Source organism: Stegastes partitus, unplaced genomic scaffold (assembly GCF_000690725.1).
Source record: "Stegastes partitus isolate 25-593 unplaced genomic scaffold, Stegastes_partitus-1.0.2 Scaffold30, whole genome shotgun sequence".
In the NCBI taxonomy this organism is placed as follows: Eukaryota; Metazoa; Chordata; class Actinopteri; family Pomacentridae; genus Stegastes; species Stegastes partitus.
Genome location: NW_007577761.1, coordinates 121,252 through 139,165, shown reverse-complemented (window position 1 = coordinate 139,165; position 17,914 = coordinate 121,252). Strand labels below are relative to the sequence as shown.

The window sequence follows — 17,914 nt, the reverse complement described above, 5'->3', positions numbered from 1 at the left end:
CCATATGTATCCTCCACACCTGGTGCCATTCATTTCAGACTCACTGAGCACATCCCAACTTAACATAAATCACCCATTTCACACAGTCAGGTTCGCAGCACTTGCCAGACAAATAGAGGAGTGTTAATGAGCGATACCTGCAACAGCGTACTGCATCTGAAGGTGATGTTGCCTGAAGGTGTCACAGTAATTTACTCTGCACGTCTTTGATTTTTACAGCTGCACACTGATATGGACAAAGGAGACGGACACACTAAATACATGTTGGAGGGAGAGGGGGTGGGCTCTGTGTTTGTGATCGACGGCAACACTGGCAACATACATGTCACCAAGTCTCTGGACAGGGAAGAGAAGGACCAGTACCGTCTCATCGCGACAGCCACGGACCGTGAGTCCGGCCGAGCACTGGAGCCTTCCTCTGAGTTCATCATCAGAGTGCAGGACATCAACGACAACCCGCCCGTCTTCCCAAATGAGCCTTACGTTGCCATGGTGCCAGAGATGGCCAACATAGGTAAAGCGCCACGACAGCAGTAAAGTGAAAACTCTTGACAGGTGGCAGTGAAATGTTAGGAGCGTTGTCCCTCATGGAGAGCAGCCGCTTTGCTCAGTTTGAATTCATGTCGTTCAGAATGGATTCCAGTGGAGATAACTTTCACAGAAAAACACCTGAAACTGTGTCTGAAATCGTCGACATCTCTAACAGGTGTAGAGTAATTTTGGCGTCTATAAAATTCAGTATATTACATTGTGTCATTGTAAGCATGAAAAGTTTTTGTTTCGTTTTGGGGATTTTTTTTATATGGAGACTTGGACACTCCATGTAGACACTGGAGAAATAAAAAGATGTCATGCTATATAATAGATAAGAAATGATTTCAGACACAGCCTCAATGTTTACATCCTACAGGCTACATGTAGGCAAATTCAGCATAGTAACAATTACTTTCATTGTCTGTTAATCTGACAGTTATTTCCTCTATTATTAAATGAGTTGTTTGGTCGAGAGAATGTCAGAAAATGTTGAAAAATGTCAATCAAGGTTTCTAAAAGCCCAACATGACAAATGACTTTTGTCTAAAACCCAAAAATAATCTGTTTGCTGTCATCAAAGAGTAAAAAAAAAAAACATCTTATAAATAAATATTCAATTATAGAAAGATGGAATTAAAGAATTTAGACATTTTTGGTTAAAACAATACTGAAACCAACTGACCGATCATCAATATAGTTGCAGATTAATTTAGTAGTTGACAACTGATAGAATGATCAAATAATTGTTGCGGCTTTAACACACAGTGACGATGTTGACATGCTAATTTTTAACAGATATAATAGTTGCTGTTGTAGTTTAGCCCATTAGTGTGCTAACCTTTGCTAATAAGCAGCAAACACATCAGTCAGATTGAGAGGAATGCCATTTGCTTTGCAGATGTTTGATCATAAAGTAATGATGAAACTCTTTGGCTCACCAACATTCAGAGTGATCTTTTGTGCAACACCAGATTTATAGGAAAACCCATCCAATAGATGTCAAGGATTTTCCGTCAGGATTAAAGCAGTGGTCTAACTGACAGACTAACAGACTGACATTGTCAGTTTTCTGCTTGCATGACTAAACAACATCTTATAACAAAGTCAACTTCCCAGCTGTCATATTTATACCCTTAGTATTCTTGACAAACTCACATTTATGTCAGACTGACTGTCCAAGTTTTCTTGGCTGCAGACTGCCGAACAGAGCAGGGTTCAACATCAAACGCTTGATCCCACCAACTGTGACTTGATTGGTTTAGAAGTTGATTTCGGGCGGGGTTAAATGTTAATTTAATTAGGTGGCTTTGCAGCGCAGGAATTCAGGGCAGGTGAGAGATAGCACGAATGTTTACAGGAACAGCCCTCTAATCTGCTCTTTCAGCCTTTCTGTTTCCAGTGCAATGTAAGATCTTGCAGCTTAACTCCAGTTCTATGAACGCAAAGGAAATAAAACAATAGACATTTGTAAGTTAGTCTATACGGTACATTTTACATTGCTGATGGGAATGGTACTGACAATGACATTGAGAGGGCAGAGAAAATAGTGACCGTTGTCCTCTCTGAGTTTAACCAGTCAGTGCCAAGACCCACACAGCCATTGTCAGGGCCAGTCAGAAGTACCTCCTCTAGAGTAAGTACTATTTTCTACTCAAAAAATACCTACAGTGGCAAGCGGACAGTTTTGGCCATGGGTTTGAATAGGGTTAAAAAGTTCAGAAAATGTACGAGGTGTGTCAGAAAAGTTCCAGGACTGGTGTCACAAAAGATATATATATCAAATCCAAACTACAAACTACATGTTTTCCCCTTCAAAGTAATCCCCCTGGAGTCTTAACACGTTCCCAGCCTTCTCTGCCACGCCTTCATGCACTCCTGGAAGGATTCTTCCAGGATCCTCCGCAGCTCTGTCGTCACAGCCATCTTGATGTCATCCACGTCTTCAAAACGGGTCCCCTTGATGACCCCTTTGAGCTCGGGGAAGACGAAAAAGACCACAGGGAGCCAGATGGGGTGAGTAGGGAGGTAGCTCCAGCACAGCGACATTCTTCTCAGCTAGGAACTATCGGATGCTCAGGGCATTATGAGCAGGCACGTTGTCATGGTGAAGCAGCCTCGACTTGTCCAGCCACAACTCTCACCTCTTCTCTTTGCACTGAACGAAGCAAACGCCGCAGGATCTCTTTGTAGACGTGCTGGTTGATGGTCTGAAGGGGAAAACTTGTAGTTTGGGTTGGAAATATATCTTTTGTGACACTAGTTATGGAATTTTTCTGACACACCTCGTATATACCTGTGCTGGCTCTATGTACGGTATCAGTTACTCAGTTCACAATGTTTCTACATGTCTTCCACTCATAAGTAATTTTTGCTGCTTTGTTTTCATCCAGTGGGGATCGTGGCCACAGTGTAGACCTTTGTTCCAAGAGTTCCAGTGGTGGAATGTAGCTTAAGTGTATTTACTCAAATACTGTACCTAAACACAAATGTGAGGTTCTTTTCTTTATGTATGTTTCAGATTTTAAAAGTTTGTGGTAAGATCCCCAACAGTATAGAAAGTAGTTAAAATTAAATCAACCTTAAGACTGTTTTGTGATTTCCGTATGACCGATGCAGACTTTCAAAGCAGACTGCAGAAACACATTATGATTCTTTTCATACGACAACAGGTAAACGTCAGTCTGCTGTGGAGGCGGTCACATTGCTCCTTATATCAAGCACTGAAAAACACTCCTGTGGATGTTTCTGAAAGGCTGGCTGTGACACTGCAATTTTTACAAGATATAGCAGCAAGGCACAGATTGTTCTGTAGCACCGTGGTAAACTGATCATTGCCAAAGTGCTCCGAGCACAGCGGGTGGAAATAGCACAGGATTTCTGGAGAATTTAGAACTTCCCACGGTGATTGGTCACCGTTGATGGAGAGCATTTTCATCTTAAAGCACCTCCAAATCTGGCAACGACTGCTTCAATTACAACTCTTTTAATTGTGAAGGTGTGGATGACCAAGAATCTTCTTGTCAGTTCATCGTACCAACAAGCGTTTGTTTTAAACACCATTCCTTTTCTGGCACATGTGCAGTGTGGTCAGTCAACATAGTCACAAATTTTGGGCTGCAAACGGACGTCCACCGTAGGGTCACCTTCACTGCCTTGGGTGGATGACGTAGTTTATGTCATGCGTACACCTGCTGACCCTTGAGAACACATGGGCATGGAAAGCATGAGTTGGCCTTGAAACATCTGCAATAAACAGCAACGTGCATATTATGTAGCAAACATGATAAAAACATGATATATAATATCAAAACTCTGATACTGAACATTGTTCTACAAAATGTGTGTTTTTATTATTCGTCCTTTAAGTAGATTTTGTACATAACACATTTTTAGGTAACTAAGGGCTTAAAGACAGGACTGTTTAGTTTGACCACATATGCTTTGTTCTGCATACGTGAACAATCAGTGTTGCACAGATAGCAGCCAATCACAATTGACGTTAAACCTTGCCCGAATTCAGCAGGTAAACCAGTTAAATCACTGTGACTAGGTTCAACACTGAGCCCCTTCATGCAGGATGTAGCCAAATATTCCTCCCAAAGTGGCTAAATACACTCCCTGTGGTAGAACTTCAACAAGGATAACTGTACTATACTGTAACTGGGTATTTTGCTACATGTGTTCTTTCATTCTGTGCATATGGACAGACAGCTGAGAACTGGATTATCTTTTTAATCCTTCATATTTAAGCATCGGATATTCAAAGGATAGATTTAGAGTAAGATAACACTCTATCGATCCCTGTGGGTGAAATTCAGGCTTTAAGGCAGCTCAGCAGGAGTGTGGATATATTTAGGGTGAAGTATCATTGAGCTCATAAACCAGTCGCCCGCTTTAGCGACTCCAATTTAAAAGGCCCCTTTGCTGTGTCACCTGTGTCATGCCTCCTCTCTTTCACAGGCACGTCTATCATCCAAGTCACAGCCAGGGATGCGGATGATCCAACATATGGAAACAGCGCCCGGCTGGTGTACGCCATAACTCAGGGCCAGGACTTTTTCTCTGTGGACCCTCAGACAGGTCTGTTCATGTCCTCTCATGTAGCACACATGGCCTTTAGAGCTGTTTGATAAAATGCCTCTACAGCTGATGGCTTTACATAGTTGATCCCGTCGGTGCTCTTAGAGATCATATGTTGTACCCTTTCCTACAATGTCCCCAGTGTGGATGAGAACATTTGCATCAACTTGCATTTTATATGATCTGTTCAGAAACAGATGCGGCCCGGAGTCATATGTTTCACAACTCCCTGATTCTAAAATGTATGCGTCTGACTCGCTTTGATGATAATGTCAAGAGACGTCGTGTCACAGCGAAATCTGTTGCTGTCTTGATTTTTGCTCCTCGTCCCGCTCTGCTCTCCACCAGGCGTCCTTCGGACTGCCATACCTGACATGGACAGAGAGACTCAGGATGAATATCTGGTCGTCCTCCAGGCCAAAGACATGGGGGGGCATCTGGGCGGACTATCAGGGACTACAACCGTCACAGTGAGGCTGAGCGATGTCAACGACAACCCCCCTCACTTCAGAAGGAGTAAGCATCGCCGTTATCAGATCAACCACTTAACTGTTGGCTGCTTTCTATCTCCGTGGCTGTAGAATATGTGTGAGTGAAGATTAAAATGATGAAACATCCTGTAATGGCATTTGTGACAGCAGTCTAATATTTTTTGCCTCCTTTGAGTCCTGGTCGCCTTGTCAGGTTCAAGATAAGACATAAGCTCTAAAGTAGCTAAACAGCCTGCCAGTCGACCATTCGTTTTCTATTTTATGCACTCCTCCTAATCATTGTTTTTATCATCAATTGCTATAACATAACCTCTGCCAAGAAGAGTGGCATTAACATTCATATAAACACTCCCGTTTGGTCCCTGAGGTTCAAATGGACTGTGCCTTGACGTAGAAGAGTGAAAGATCATGTCCGCTTTTTCTTATCCAAGCTTTTCCCTGTTCCATGCTATTAATATTTCATCCTAAAGTTCAGTGCTTTCTGCTTCAATAGACAGTAAAATCACTGCAGAATGTGTCTAACACTTTGAGACATATACTGCATTTCTCTATACACTACCTCCCCTCTGTTCCCTTTTCCCCCTTTCTTGCCTACTTCTTCATCCTGACCGTCTCTGCTTACTGCCATTCATCTTAATGTTTAAAGGCCCCGTTTCCTCATGTTGATATATTGTGCTGCAATACAATGTTTTATAGAAGCAATTTAATATTTCCAAATGCCAGCAGTCTGGTGTTTATTTACTGATATCTGACTATATCTCCCCTCCCTCCCCACCTCACCGCAGGTCATTATTTTCAGTTTGACAATAATGCCACAATTTAGGCAAACGGCTCATTTAGTATGCTCTTTGAATGCGAGGGGTGTGATTCTTAAATGTCCTTCATTATGTGGAGGATTCAGATGATTAACAATCAGCAAGGTAGTGCTGGTTTGATTAAAATGAAAGCGTTTCTCAGAATTCGCCTCTTGTTGCCACGCGGCATTGCAAGTGATGCAGAAGTCATCAAGGGACGCCAAGTAAATGACATGACCTGCCACAGATCACTGGCTGCCTCTTCATGCCTGCTAAGTGGACAGACTGTAATCCAGGATAAACAATAACAGAAGAACAGATTTAGCCAGCGAGGCTTTAATTCTCAGCTTAATAATTACAACTCGTGAATAGCAGAAGGAGAGAAATAATCATGAGTTAATTTGATGTTGTTTGTGTGTTTGTCACAGTGGTGATGGGATTATGTATACCTACTTGTCTAGAGATTAAAATCAAATAAATTAGATCAGCATGCATGTTACATTTAAGAAAAAAAAGGAAGTTAATTTGCAAAGCAACACGCAAAGAAACGTGCAAATTGTGCTGGTTTAAGAAGTAAGGTGCAAAATTGTGTCACAAGGTCTCAGAGCCTAAAAAATGGAAGATATTCTCTCTACAGTAATATCAGCTGAAGCAAAATAGCTGATATTTACATTTAACCCCCTGAACTCTAAGCAGCTTCTCTACATTTTTACTCACTGTGGCCCCATTTGTAATATAAAGTGTCACACTTCTGTGCAAACAGCACAGCCATGGCCGGGAGGAGAGAGCTCAGAAAGGTATTCTGTTTGGTATGACACAGCTGTAATGCTATAAAGCATAAAATAAGAAACAAAAGATGAATTTCATTGATTATGTGTTTTACAAAAATTGGAACAACCTGGAAATAACATTTGCAACATTCCTCCATTGCCCAGGTTACTAATACTGAAAACAATGGTGGCTGTATATGCTGTAGATGTATTAAAAGCACAACCTGCAGTTCATCCTATTTTAAGCCAGAAAGTCTCAGAAGCATTGTCACATGACAGCTGGTTGCAACTGGGTCAGTCATGACTACTTGATTGCCCCGAGGAGCACGGAGTGTTTCTTTACGGGGTTGTGGTACATGGAAAGAGAAGATATTTGTCAAATTTTGAAATGTGGCATACTGAAGTTGAAAATCCAAACAGACTTTCTGTTTTTAAAGTTTCTGGCTCTGAAAAATGATGCAACTTTGGCAATTTTTAGGATATAACATGCTTTTCAAGGCTGCCAGTGAGGCTTAGGGGGTTGAGTAGTTTGGGATAGCAAATGTTTGCCACATTGATAATGCCAGTTAAGCAAATAAAATATAGCTGCCAACTACTTTTCTAGCATTTGGCTGGTCAATTAATCAACTATTTCAGCGTCAAATGTATAACTCAAGGTTCTCGTCATTGCCTTGAATTGGTTCAAAAAGCGGCTGGTGGGACAAAAAACCAGATCATATAACTACCAAACTGACCTCTCATTCTTCCCTATTCATTTTTGCTCTGATCCAAAAAAGAATTCACTGTTGGCTTGCAAGGCCTTACATCATAAAGTTCTTACCTATATTATGGATCTACTAAGTCCATATGAGCCTGTAAGTCTTTTTAGATTCTTGTTCTGGTTGTTCCCAGCGCCTGATTGCTGACAAAAGTCTGTTGTACTTTTGTAGTCTGAACCTTTAAACTACAGAATGACTTACCTGAGATCTAACATTTGATTAGCTGAATCTACGCTTTTAAATCTCTTCTTTAAACATTCTTTTAAAAAAGGCTTTCATATCTGTATAAATTTTAATTTATTTTTCATTTTAATTTCAGACGTATTATTGCTTTTTTGGGGGGGGTTGGTGGTTTTAATAACTTTTTGAAGCACATTTTAATGTTGTTAGAAAAGTAGCCTATAAATGCAGCTTATTGTGATTACTAGAAAATAGGAAATGTCTACAATTCCAAGTCTAGTCTGAATATCCGTCCAGCGGTTGTGCAATACTTGCTAAATAGACACGCCACCATGCTACCATACTGATTTTAGCAGGTAAAAAGCCTTCAGCTTAGAATGTTTAACTCAGTTTCATTTTGTTTTATAGCATCAATTTATCTCAAGGCACTTCACGTAGTAAGGTAAAGACGTTACAACAGTATATTATAGACACAAACCCAAATGATTCCCTCTGAGCAAGCAATTTGACAACAGATTAAATAACATTTAAAAAATATCCCTTTTAACCAGAAAAAAACTCACAGCCGAACCAGGTCCAGTGTGGATGGCCATCTGCCTCAACCAGTCGAGGTAAAGGGGAGAGTGAAAAGGATAGCAGAGAGAAAAGGATGACAGACAGCGCATTAGACAACATAAGAAAATGTTGTCATGCTCAGTTGGTTAACTTGATGCAAGTCTCTGATTAGCACCAAGCCAGAAGTTTGATCAGTTTTGGACATATTTGCTCAAACACTAAAGTTTGGACAAACTGTGACTTAAAATCACAGATGTCATGCTCGAGAAAAAGTCAGGATCACAAAAGTCAGGAGACCTCATATTCCATGGATCATGAATGTCTAATCTGTACCATTTCAAGGTAATCCATGCCATATTTTGTGCTAGCTTTCCTCATCATGTTGGATGAGACCTAGAAATAACTGCGTTCATTTTTAGTCTTGTAGTCAAGACCACCTGAACCAAGACCAAGACATGACGAAGACAAAAAATAGACATTAGTCAAGTGACTGGTTGCATTTGAAAAATTTTAAAATCAAATTCAAATTTCTGTAGTGATAAATATATGAGACACTGCTCAGGCAATTTAGTGATACTCTCACAGTTGTGGTTTTGACCATAGACTGTATAAAAGATGGACGTAGCTACCGTGACGTCACCCGTTGGTTTCTGCACTTCTTCGCTTCGTCTGTATCGTCGCTGCCGACTGTCAATCAAGCCAGCCACGCCCCTTGCCCCGCAAAATTTTGACAATTTTTTAAAAATTCAGTATTGATTTATATTCAGATTGGCCACCTGATCTCTGAATTTGACGATGAAAACTAATAAGAAAAAAATCCTGAGCTGTAGGAATGCGGTATTTCATGATCTGTGATCACTTCTTTTCCAATTCAAGTCTATAGGAGCCAGGGCTTTTTGGAGCCAGGGCTTTTTGGAGCCAGCAGCTCGCGGGCGCAGGTTTTTGACACTTCCGGGTTGGCTTCATTTTTCAGGGCCGGTTGCTACGTCCATCTTTTATACAGTCTATGGTCTTGACAGATCTTAAATTGAAATCCTAAGTAGAGACCGAGACCTTCAAAAAGTTTTCTTAAAACCAAGACCAATTTCAAGTACTACAACACTACTCATTTTAAGTCCTTGGGTCCGTGTAAAGGTAGAAAATACTGAAAAATATCCACCACAAGTTCACACAAGCCAACATGCTGTCTTTAAAATAGCTTGTTTCGTGTGACTAATATTTCAAAACCCACGACTGTCTGGCTGACTAATCCTTTAGTTCAGAAAAAGAGAGAACATCTAAAATATCCCGCATGTTGCCAAAATAATTGATAACCGAAGGCCTTAAATGTGCGTTAAAATCATTAGTAGCATCGAATTTGATGCCAGAGTGAAGTACCAATAGAAAAAAACACCGAAAAAGTGAGTATCTTCACAAGTTAGAGTCTTTTTGATACAAAATTCCTTCTGTGTTCCAATTTCTGCACTGCAGCTCAACAAGGCGAAAATTTACATCCCTACAAATAGGGAATTCCACACTGAAATTACTGTGGCTTTGAAAGAGATTCACCTCATTTCCATGATATTAGCTTTATGCTGAACTTAAGAGCTGAGGACTCTGGATGTCATGCCCCATTTCTTACTTAAGAATTGCATTAGGATGAGATATTTTAATATCCAGTTTGTACAAGGAGAATTAATGCAGCAGCCAGTGCCTCCTCCAGTACATATGGATAAGCAAGTCACATATTAAGATAAATTTGGGGAAAAATGTGAACAATAATTCAAACCTGGTCATGAAATATGTGTAGGAGAGCAGCCACATCCATTATGTTAATAACATGACACAGAGTTTAGCAGAACAACAGCCTCGTTTAGGATTCGATGCCAGCGCTCAGACAGTTATATTCAGCGTTTTGTTTCCCGCAGGTGCGTGGTCGTTCTCTGTGTCGGAGCTAGCAGCTCCAGGTGTGGAGGTGGGCCGTCTCACCGCGACCGATCCCGATCTGGGGGAAAATGCACAGCTGGAGTTTACCGTCCTGGATGCCGATGAGGCTGAGATATTCAACGTAACCGGGAGAGACAAAGAGGCAGTCATTGTGCTGAACAAGGTGAGCGACCAGACGAGTATAAAGCAGCTTGAACACCAGAAAGGGTTTCATAATGTCAGAGGAACTGAGGCTATATGTACGTGTTTATTCTTAAAAGGCCACATAGCAAGTACATTACATCTAATTTGCAGTATTTCAGGCAATTAAACAAATTTGCTTTGGTCTGGTGTTGCCCATTAATATTTTTTAGGCAGTTAAACACTTCAGCTCTCCACTCGAACATCCTCTGTTGCTGATAGGTTCGGACTCCCAGGGCTCTACAATGGGCAGTTAATGAGAAACAATGAACTAATAATGAGCTAGTAAAAAAAAAAAAACACTGTAGCTCATTTGAAGTGATTAGGTGATGTTAAAAGCAGCCAGTGTGAATTTGTCCTTTTACTTTTAAGAGCCCTGACAGCATTGGGCATTCAGCGATAATTACTGTACTGTGGAACCTTAAATGAAGAGGTTGGAGAGAGTGAAGGAAGAAGAGGGGCTGATGAGTAATTACATGAAAATTTATTAGAGCCAGATAAAAAAGGAAAGTCCAAAATGGAAGGTATGTTATATAGAAAGAAAAGAGAGAAAGGTATCTTAAATGAATTACGAAGTAGATTAATGTACATATTAACCCTCTGAACCCAAAGCAATTTTTTTTTTTCACCATCACATTTTTACTCACCATGGATTTATTTTTTACTGCAATGTGATGTCCTGCACCTTTATGGAAACGACACAATCATGACTAGAAATAGAGAGAACTCCAAAATATATTTTAGCAGTAAAGCAAAGATACAATGCCATAAATCCTAAAAAAGAGAAAATGAAATTTGAATTTTTGAATAGTTATTTTCTAAAACAAAAAATTAAAAAATGAAAAGAACTGGAATCAGCATGTAAAACATGTTCCCAAATGTTCACAGGTGTCACTAATACTGGCAAAAGATGGTGGCTGTACATATTATAGACATTTAACTACTTATATTTTTATTTTGCTTCCATCTGCTCTGTGTATGCACAGCCTGCAGTTAAGTTAAATAATCCCTGAATTCTTATCACATGACTGTTGGTCAGCGCTGAGCCAGTACCAGCTTCATAATTGTAACAAGGAGTGTGGAATTTTTTGTTTTTTGCAGAGCCTCGTTCCTGTGAGCAACTCTTTTTTAAACAAGACATGCAGAGTAAAGTGATTTTGATGGAATATCACAGTTTGAAGTTTAAAATGTAAGCAATTTTCAGATATGAGTAGTTTAAAGACTGAAAATCTTACAATTCTTTCTGTTTTTACAGATTCTGGCTTTGATAAATAGTGTAATTTTCATGATTTGTTGAAGACAACATGCCTTTTAAACCCACAAGGACGGTTTGGTGGTTCAGAGGGTTAATCATATATAAACATGGCCTTCAATAAAATGCAGCTTACAGCTTTATTTATCACCCAACAGCTCCTGGACTATGAAATCCGCAGCTCTTACACTTTCTCCGTGGAAGTTGCAAACCCTATAGTGGACGCCCGGTACATAAGGAAAGGTCCCTTTAAGGACCAGGCAACAGTCCGGGTCATGGTCCTTAATGCTGATGAGCCGCCACAATTCTCCCATGCTCTGTACCATCTGGATGTGTCTGAGAACTGCCCCCCCGTCTGCTCTGTTGGTCGGGTCTACGCCGTGGACCCAGACACAGGACAAAGCAGCAACATCAGGTGGTTATTACACCATCACTCACTCATTTAGTCGCTCACTCAGGGCTCTCTGGGCTTTCTTTTTCCCCTCCTATTCTTGATAGTACCCATTTCTGTTTCCCAGGTACTCCATCGATCCCCAGTCAGACCCTGAGGCTCTGTTCCGCATCGGCTCTGACACGGGCTTTATCAGCACAGTGATGGAGTTGGACCGTGAGCAGGAGCAGTGGCATAATATCACTGTCATCGCCACACAGAGGGGTATGTCAGCCCCTCTGCCCTCAGGCGCTATGAGCAACAGAGCTCACCAAAGTCATATTTCACTGAGAGCACTGCCTACAGTAGGGGATACAAAGTGTGCAGCGAAAATGGTTTGAAATTCTCTGATCATTTCAACATTAGTGTCGCTTTCCTTTTCTTTCAGACAATCCAAATCTTGTGTCAAGGGTTGTGGTTGCCATAGAGACACTAGACCAGAATGACAATGCGCCAGAGTTGGACAGGCAATACACAACATCAGTATGTGACTCCAGTGCCCCCGGTCAGGTCCGTTCTTGTTTTGTTTTTGCCTGATATTACATTTAACTTCAGACTGTGCTCTTGTTTTTCATCCGTTCTGTCTCCAGCTTCTGCAAGAGGCTGTTTCTGATAACCTGTAGAATTTTTCCCGTTTTCGCTGTTGACTTGAATTTATTGTGGTTCTCTGTTTTTAAAGTAGAGTGGACACAACACCAACTCATCATGGTTTACTTGTGTTTTTACTACCAATTATTATTTTGCGCCCTGGTCCTCGAATAACCTTCAAAACACACTACAGCTTAATGATTTTGTCTCCCTGGGAGAGTTCAAAGCTCTGATAAAAAGAGCTGAAAAGTGCAATTGCTATTTCGAAGCTGGATTTTATTTTGTATATCTTTAGTCCCTTGATTGTTGTAATGTGCTTTGCTTTTGTTGCATGTTTATTGTTGTCATGCTTGATTTTATCATTCTTTGTAACTTCTCGGCCAGTTCTCCATCAAAACACAGTTTTATTTCAAGGGACTTGCAGGTTAAATAAAATGTCAGATTAGTATTCCTCAGGCGTTATTCCTTTAAAGATAACAGCATCAAAAATAAGCTATGCTGCCTGTTACACTGAATTGAAAACACCCAAATTTGTGTGACTTTAAGGTAGTAAATCTTGACAACTCAGTTCTGGTTGATTTGGTTAAATCTATGGTAACCATGGGAACACCAAGTGAAGGATCATTTCAATAAACAAAGGTCGCTAAACAAACAAATGCAGCCGTGATCTAATTTCATGCTGTGCATTTTTAAAGCCTGTCAGAAAAATGATCAATGAGCGGTCAGTCTGTGTTTTTTGTGACTACTTCACAATTACAGCCTCCCCATGTTTCACCAGTTGAATACGTTTACAGTAGTAATAATAATTATAATAATAATAACAATAATAAACTGGATTTATACAGGAGTTTTCAACACAAAGTTGTTGAAGTGTTTTATATGGATAGCACACAATTTAAAACCTTTCTGAACTGCAGTGGAGCAAATAAAATCAGAGCATTAAAATAAAATACATTTTATTATAAAGCACAAGCTACTGTTTGCAGTTAAGGGTTTGCATCTGCAGTAACTTAAAACGTTACACTAACTGATGTAAAATTAGAAACACTGCAGCACACGCTTTATTCTCTCCCGTAAATCCCTTGTGACAGAACCCGCCACTGACAATGACACCTGCTCTATAGAGAAGTAATTGCAGTATGTAAATTCACTGTATGGCTTTCGCTGCAAAGGTAACAACAATGAATAATATAAAACTGCTAGCAAACCTTTGATCACATGTTGCATATCAACAAGGGATTCTAATTGGACAGAATGGGTGAGTTTCAATAATTTAGTTGTCAGAAAAAGGAATAGAAAACTTCCAGAGGTTCTTATCTGTGGTTATTACTCACATAGAGCATTTTTGTTTGCAGGTAGTTCAGGTTCTACGAGCCATCGACAAGGACCAAGGAGGGCAGGACGCCCCGGTCCACTTCAGCATCCCGCCTGAGTCCAGCTCTGCCGTTAACCTCACCATCAGGGAAACCGGAGGTTGGCGTGGTTCTGTTTTTTTGCTTTTTTGTAATTTCACGCAGAACCCAGAAACTCGGCACCGGCCAAAACTGGTACATGCTTGTTGTGCACTGACCGTGTTTGATGTGTGATTTCTTTGCCACGTTATCAGGTGTGACAGCCAGCCTGGTGCTCCAGTCAGCCTTGGAGCCTCTCCCTGGCTTCTCTTCATCTTTACTCACCCTCTATGTGCCAGTTGTGCTGCGCGACGGGGCCTCAGGTCTGACCAACACTGGCACAGTCACTGTGACCATTTGTCCCTGTCTGCGGGGGGGAATGCAGACGGAGGACAGGGGCCGACAGAGGGACAGGAGATGGGAGAGGCACATGGTTTGTCTGCCCGTTCCGTCCGCCTCTCCATCCCTCATATTCAGTTTGGTCACCTTGCTGGCCATGCTGGCCTGTGTCACCACTCTGCTGGGTAGGTTTGGTCTCTTCTCTGTGAATATGTTGTTTGTGACTCTTTGAAAGACACTAAGCAGTTTTGTCAGGTTCCCTCTGCAACATCTAAAGAGTGTGTGGTCTCGTGTCCCTTATTTTTTTTTTTTTGTCCTTTAGTGGTGTGTGCACTCTCACTGTCACTGCGCCATCAGAAACGAGACTCCCACTCACCCTTTGAGGAGGATGATGTCAGGGAGAACATCATATCCTATGATGACGAGGGGGGAGGGGAGGCCGACACCGCAGCTTTTGACATTACAGCGCTGCAGAGCATGCACAGAATACAGCACATGCATAACAACAGAAACATGTGAGCTGTTCCCAAAAATAAAATAAAAAAATAAATAAAAAAACAAAGTTTATCCTTGCCATGGTGGCTTGTGGGAGTGTGTGCGTGTTTGTGTATGACCGTGTGCTTCTCTGACATTTATCTCTTGGCACAGATGGTACACCCAGCAGAATCCGCCAAGGGCCAGGACGTACAGCTGGAGTCGTCACACGCGCCCCGGCCTAGACCCTCAGCAGCGCCCAGGCTCTGCTCCGCTCTACGGACGCCTTTGCTATGGCATCCACACACTGCCTGTTCTCAGAGATTATCCAGGCGGGCCACTCGAGGCAGGGCTGCAGCTAACCCAGCTGACCCACGGGCTCGCCGGAGGTCACTTCGGCAATTCCCTCGTCATCCAGAACCAAAGCACCTTTGAGCCTCTTCTGCGCTCCCCTGAGATGAGCCCTGGAAGTTTCGAATCAGAACACATGCTGGCGAAGAGCAAATCTGCAGACAGATCTGAGGGAAGTGAAACAAACGCAGCTGGCACCAAAGAGAATGAAGACCAGGCCAAGGTCAGACAACAGCGAGAAAGACAGAGAGAAAAATCTAATGACTATACTGAAGGAAGGGCGCGAGTATTTCAATCTCATAAGCAAGTGAATACCTACTGTGAAATGGTATTACAACTCACAATTGAAGATAAAATCTCAGGCTGAAATATTTAGGATCAAATATGCAGCAATTTTAAAAAGGAGCTAATCTGCTTCATGTTAAATCTGCTTCCTTTATCAGATTGTGATTCAAATGGTGGCAACTGACATCAGCTTTTTCTAACAAAGTCTCGGCCTCTTTAAACCAGAGAAAAACACAGACAAAAATCTGTGTGCAAAATGTGTAGAATCTCATCATTCATTGTCAATACAGATGCTTCAGTAGTATTAAAAAAAAGTTTTCAGTCATTTAATGTTGCACTTTAAATATGTGTGCATATATATTTATGTGACTTTGGAATTTGATCTTTTTATTTCTGTTTGTTTGTTTACAAATCCAAGAAGTCAGCAGAAAATATATATATGTACGATGTTCGGAGAGCTAAATATAAAAATCACATTAGGTCAAAATATCTGGATGCTCAAAGCTGAATGGTTAGATTCAACATTTATTGAGATTTGGTGTCCATATTGTATCAGAAAGCACTTTTTATTATTCTGGATTTATCAGGGACTAACCAAAACTTCAAATATAATTAAAAACAGAAATTCAAGACTTAACTTCAGAACTTAAACATCCAGTCTACCAAGCTTACAAAATTGGGTCATAATGGAATCTACTGTTGAATCGGATTAAGTTCTGTTAGTCACATAAATCAAGAAGTAGTTTAGATAAGCAATAAGAAGCATGATTTATCACACACATGCCTCTCAAAAAGGTTTTGAAATCGCAAAACTTGATAATGTCCAACCTAAACCACATAAATTCAGATGGATAGCCTGACTTCAGTAATCACTTCAATGGTATTTAAATTTCAGCATTAAGCATTTAATGGTGATCAACTTGCACGATCATCTTTTTAAAAAAGAAATGATTTCAGCCTCTTTTACCTTCCACACCATTATCTCCCCAGGTCTTCTAAAATCTTCTTACTTCGCCCGTCTTCTCTTACAGATAAACCCCACAGAAACGGAGTCGACACCAGCCGACATCGCCGCGGATCTGACCTACTCCGACCCCAATGAGTCTTCATGCCAAAGTCGCACCAGCTTCTCATCAAACCAGCAAGAGGGCCGACCGGGGTCATCCCAGACTCAGATCAGCACTGGAGCCACCAGCTGCACGGTGGATGACATTGATACTGATTCCTCCATTCCCTCCGTTTCAGAGCGAAATTATTCAAATGGCAGTCAGACGAGCTGCGGAAACCCTCCCGTTTACCTGAAAGGAGACACGTACAGCATTGTGGGCTCGCTGAATCCGAACAGCAGAGGGACGTGTATGAACGGGACTAGCGGCGGCGGGTTGTACCCAACGGGGCTGCAGCTACTGAACATGTGCAGACTCCAGAGAAAGGATTTGACCTCGCCGTCTTTGCCCTTACCTGGGGGGATGTTCAGCAATGGCAGAGGCTGGGCGTGCGGGGCGGAGCCTGGGAGAACAGAAGCAGCCGCCCCGCAGCCTCTCCGGATGGAAGAGCTCCTGAACATCCGTCTGGATCAGGTCACCTTTGACCTCTCTCAGCCGCCCTACGACTCGCTGCAGACTTATGAGTTTGAGGGCCGCGATTCGAGGGCCGAGTCACTGAGCTCGCTGGAGAGCGACGGGGAGAAGGACGACATGAGAGTGGTGGGAGGGATGGAGGAGTTAAACCAGAAGTTTCAGAGGCTCGTAGAGATCATCCGAGACCGGGAGAAGGAGAAGGAAGGAGGAGGTGGTGGTGGTGGTGGTGGTGGTGGAGGAGAAGCGACTGAGGGAGGCGTAACGGCAGAGGCTACTCTCAGTGAGACTCATAAACAAAGTGAGGACAAAGAGAAAGAACAGCAGAGATGGGATTTCTAGACTGCAATAAAAGAAAAGTTTGAGAGAGGAGAACATCCCCCGACAGTGATGGATTTTAAACACAGCAGGGGTGGGAGAACACACAGCGTTTGACAGAAATCGTCTTGTTTTTGCCCCCTGCCAGGAAAAATCCAGGAGGCTGCCAGTATAGTGAAGATTTGTGGTGCAATCAGTGCACGGCGTATAGTTTTCACCTCCACTGTGTTTAGAAAATGCATATGGAACCTGTCACTTTTCACACTTCTGTTGTAACTGATATTAATAATGCACTTGGGCTTTCAAAGCTAAAGTTATGAAAAATTAACTTTTTTTAAAATATTGATTCTGAAGCCCTGAAAGCTGCATTGTTCGAAAATAGGCCTCATCAAATATTGACTTGAATTGTGATATTTAATATTAATAGTTTAATAGGGGCACACTCACTAGAAGATCCTTTGAATTTGAATGCATTTGCATCTGAATTGGAGAATTTTAAAACCTACACGAGCGTACATGATGCAGGCCTACACTGCCATGTGTTCACAGAGCCTCTCAAAGGAGTCTCATTGTATACATTTATACCATGTAGCTCCACAGAGAGACACAGACCTGCATTTATTCACTGTTACAGTAGAAAA

The 17,914-nt window shown here is 41.6% G+C and overlaps 1 protein-coding gene across 1 annotated transcript; it reads left to right on the top strand.

Annotated features, from left to right (window-relative positions):
- The first annotated feature begins 231 nt into the window (after positions 1-231).
- Positions 232-17,297, top strand: cdh24a (cadherin 24, type 2a). The gene is made up of 12 exons (XM_008298772.1): positions 232-514; positions 4,495-4,614; positions 4,963-5,130; positions 10,070-10,251; positions 11,679-11,935; positions 12,039-12,175; positions 12,339-12,460; positions 13,894-14,011; positions 14,145-14,453; positions 14,591-14,783; positions 14,917-15,316; positions 16,410-17,297. The coding sequence occupies exons 1-12, from the start codon at positions 232-234 to the stop codon at positions 17,295-17,297; spliced, it is 3,177 nt and encodes a 1,058-aa protein (XP_008296994.1).
- Positions 17,298-17,914: the final 617 nt, after the last annotated feature.

Coding starts and splice junctions, on each gene's coding strand:
- cdh24a (XM_008298772.1), top strand. CDS start 232: ATGGACAAAGGAGACGGACACACTAAATACATGTTGGAGGGAGAGGGG. Junction 10,252..11,678: donor CAGTCATTGTGCTGAACAAG/GTGAGCGACCAG, acceptor ATCACCCAACAG/CTCCTGGACTATGAAATCCG. Junction 14,012..14,144: donor CACCATCAGGGAAACCGGAG/GTTGGCGTGGTT, acceptor CCACGTTATCAG/GTGTGACAGCCAGCCTGGTG.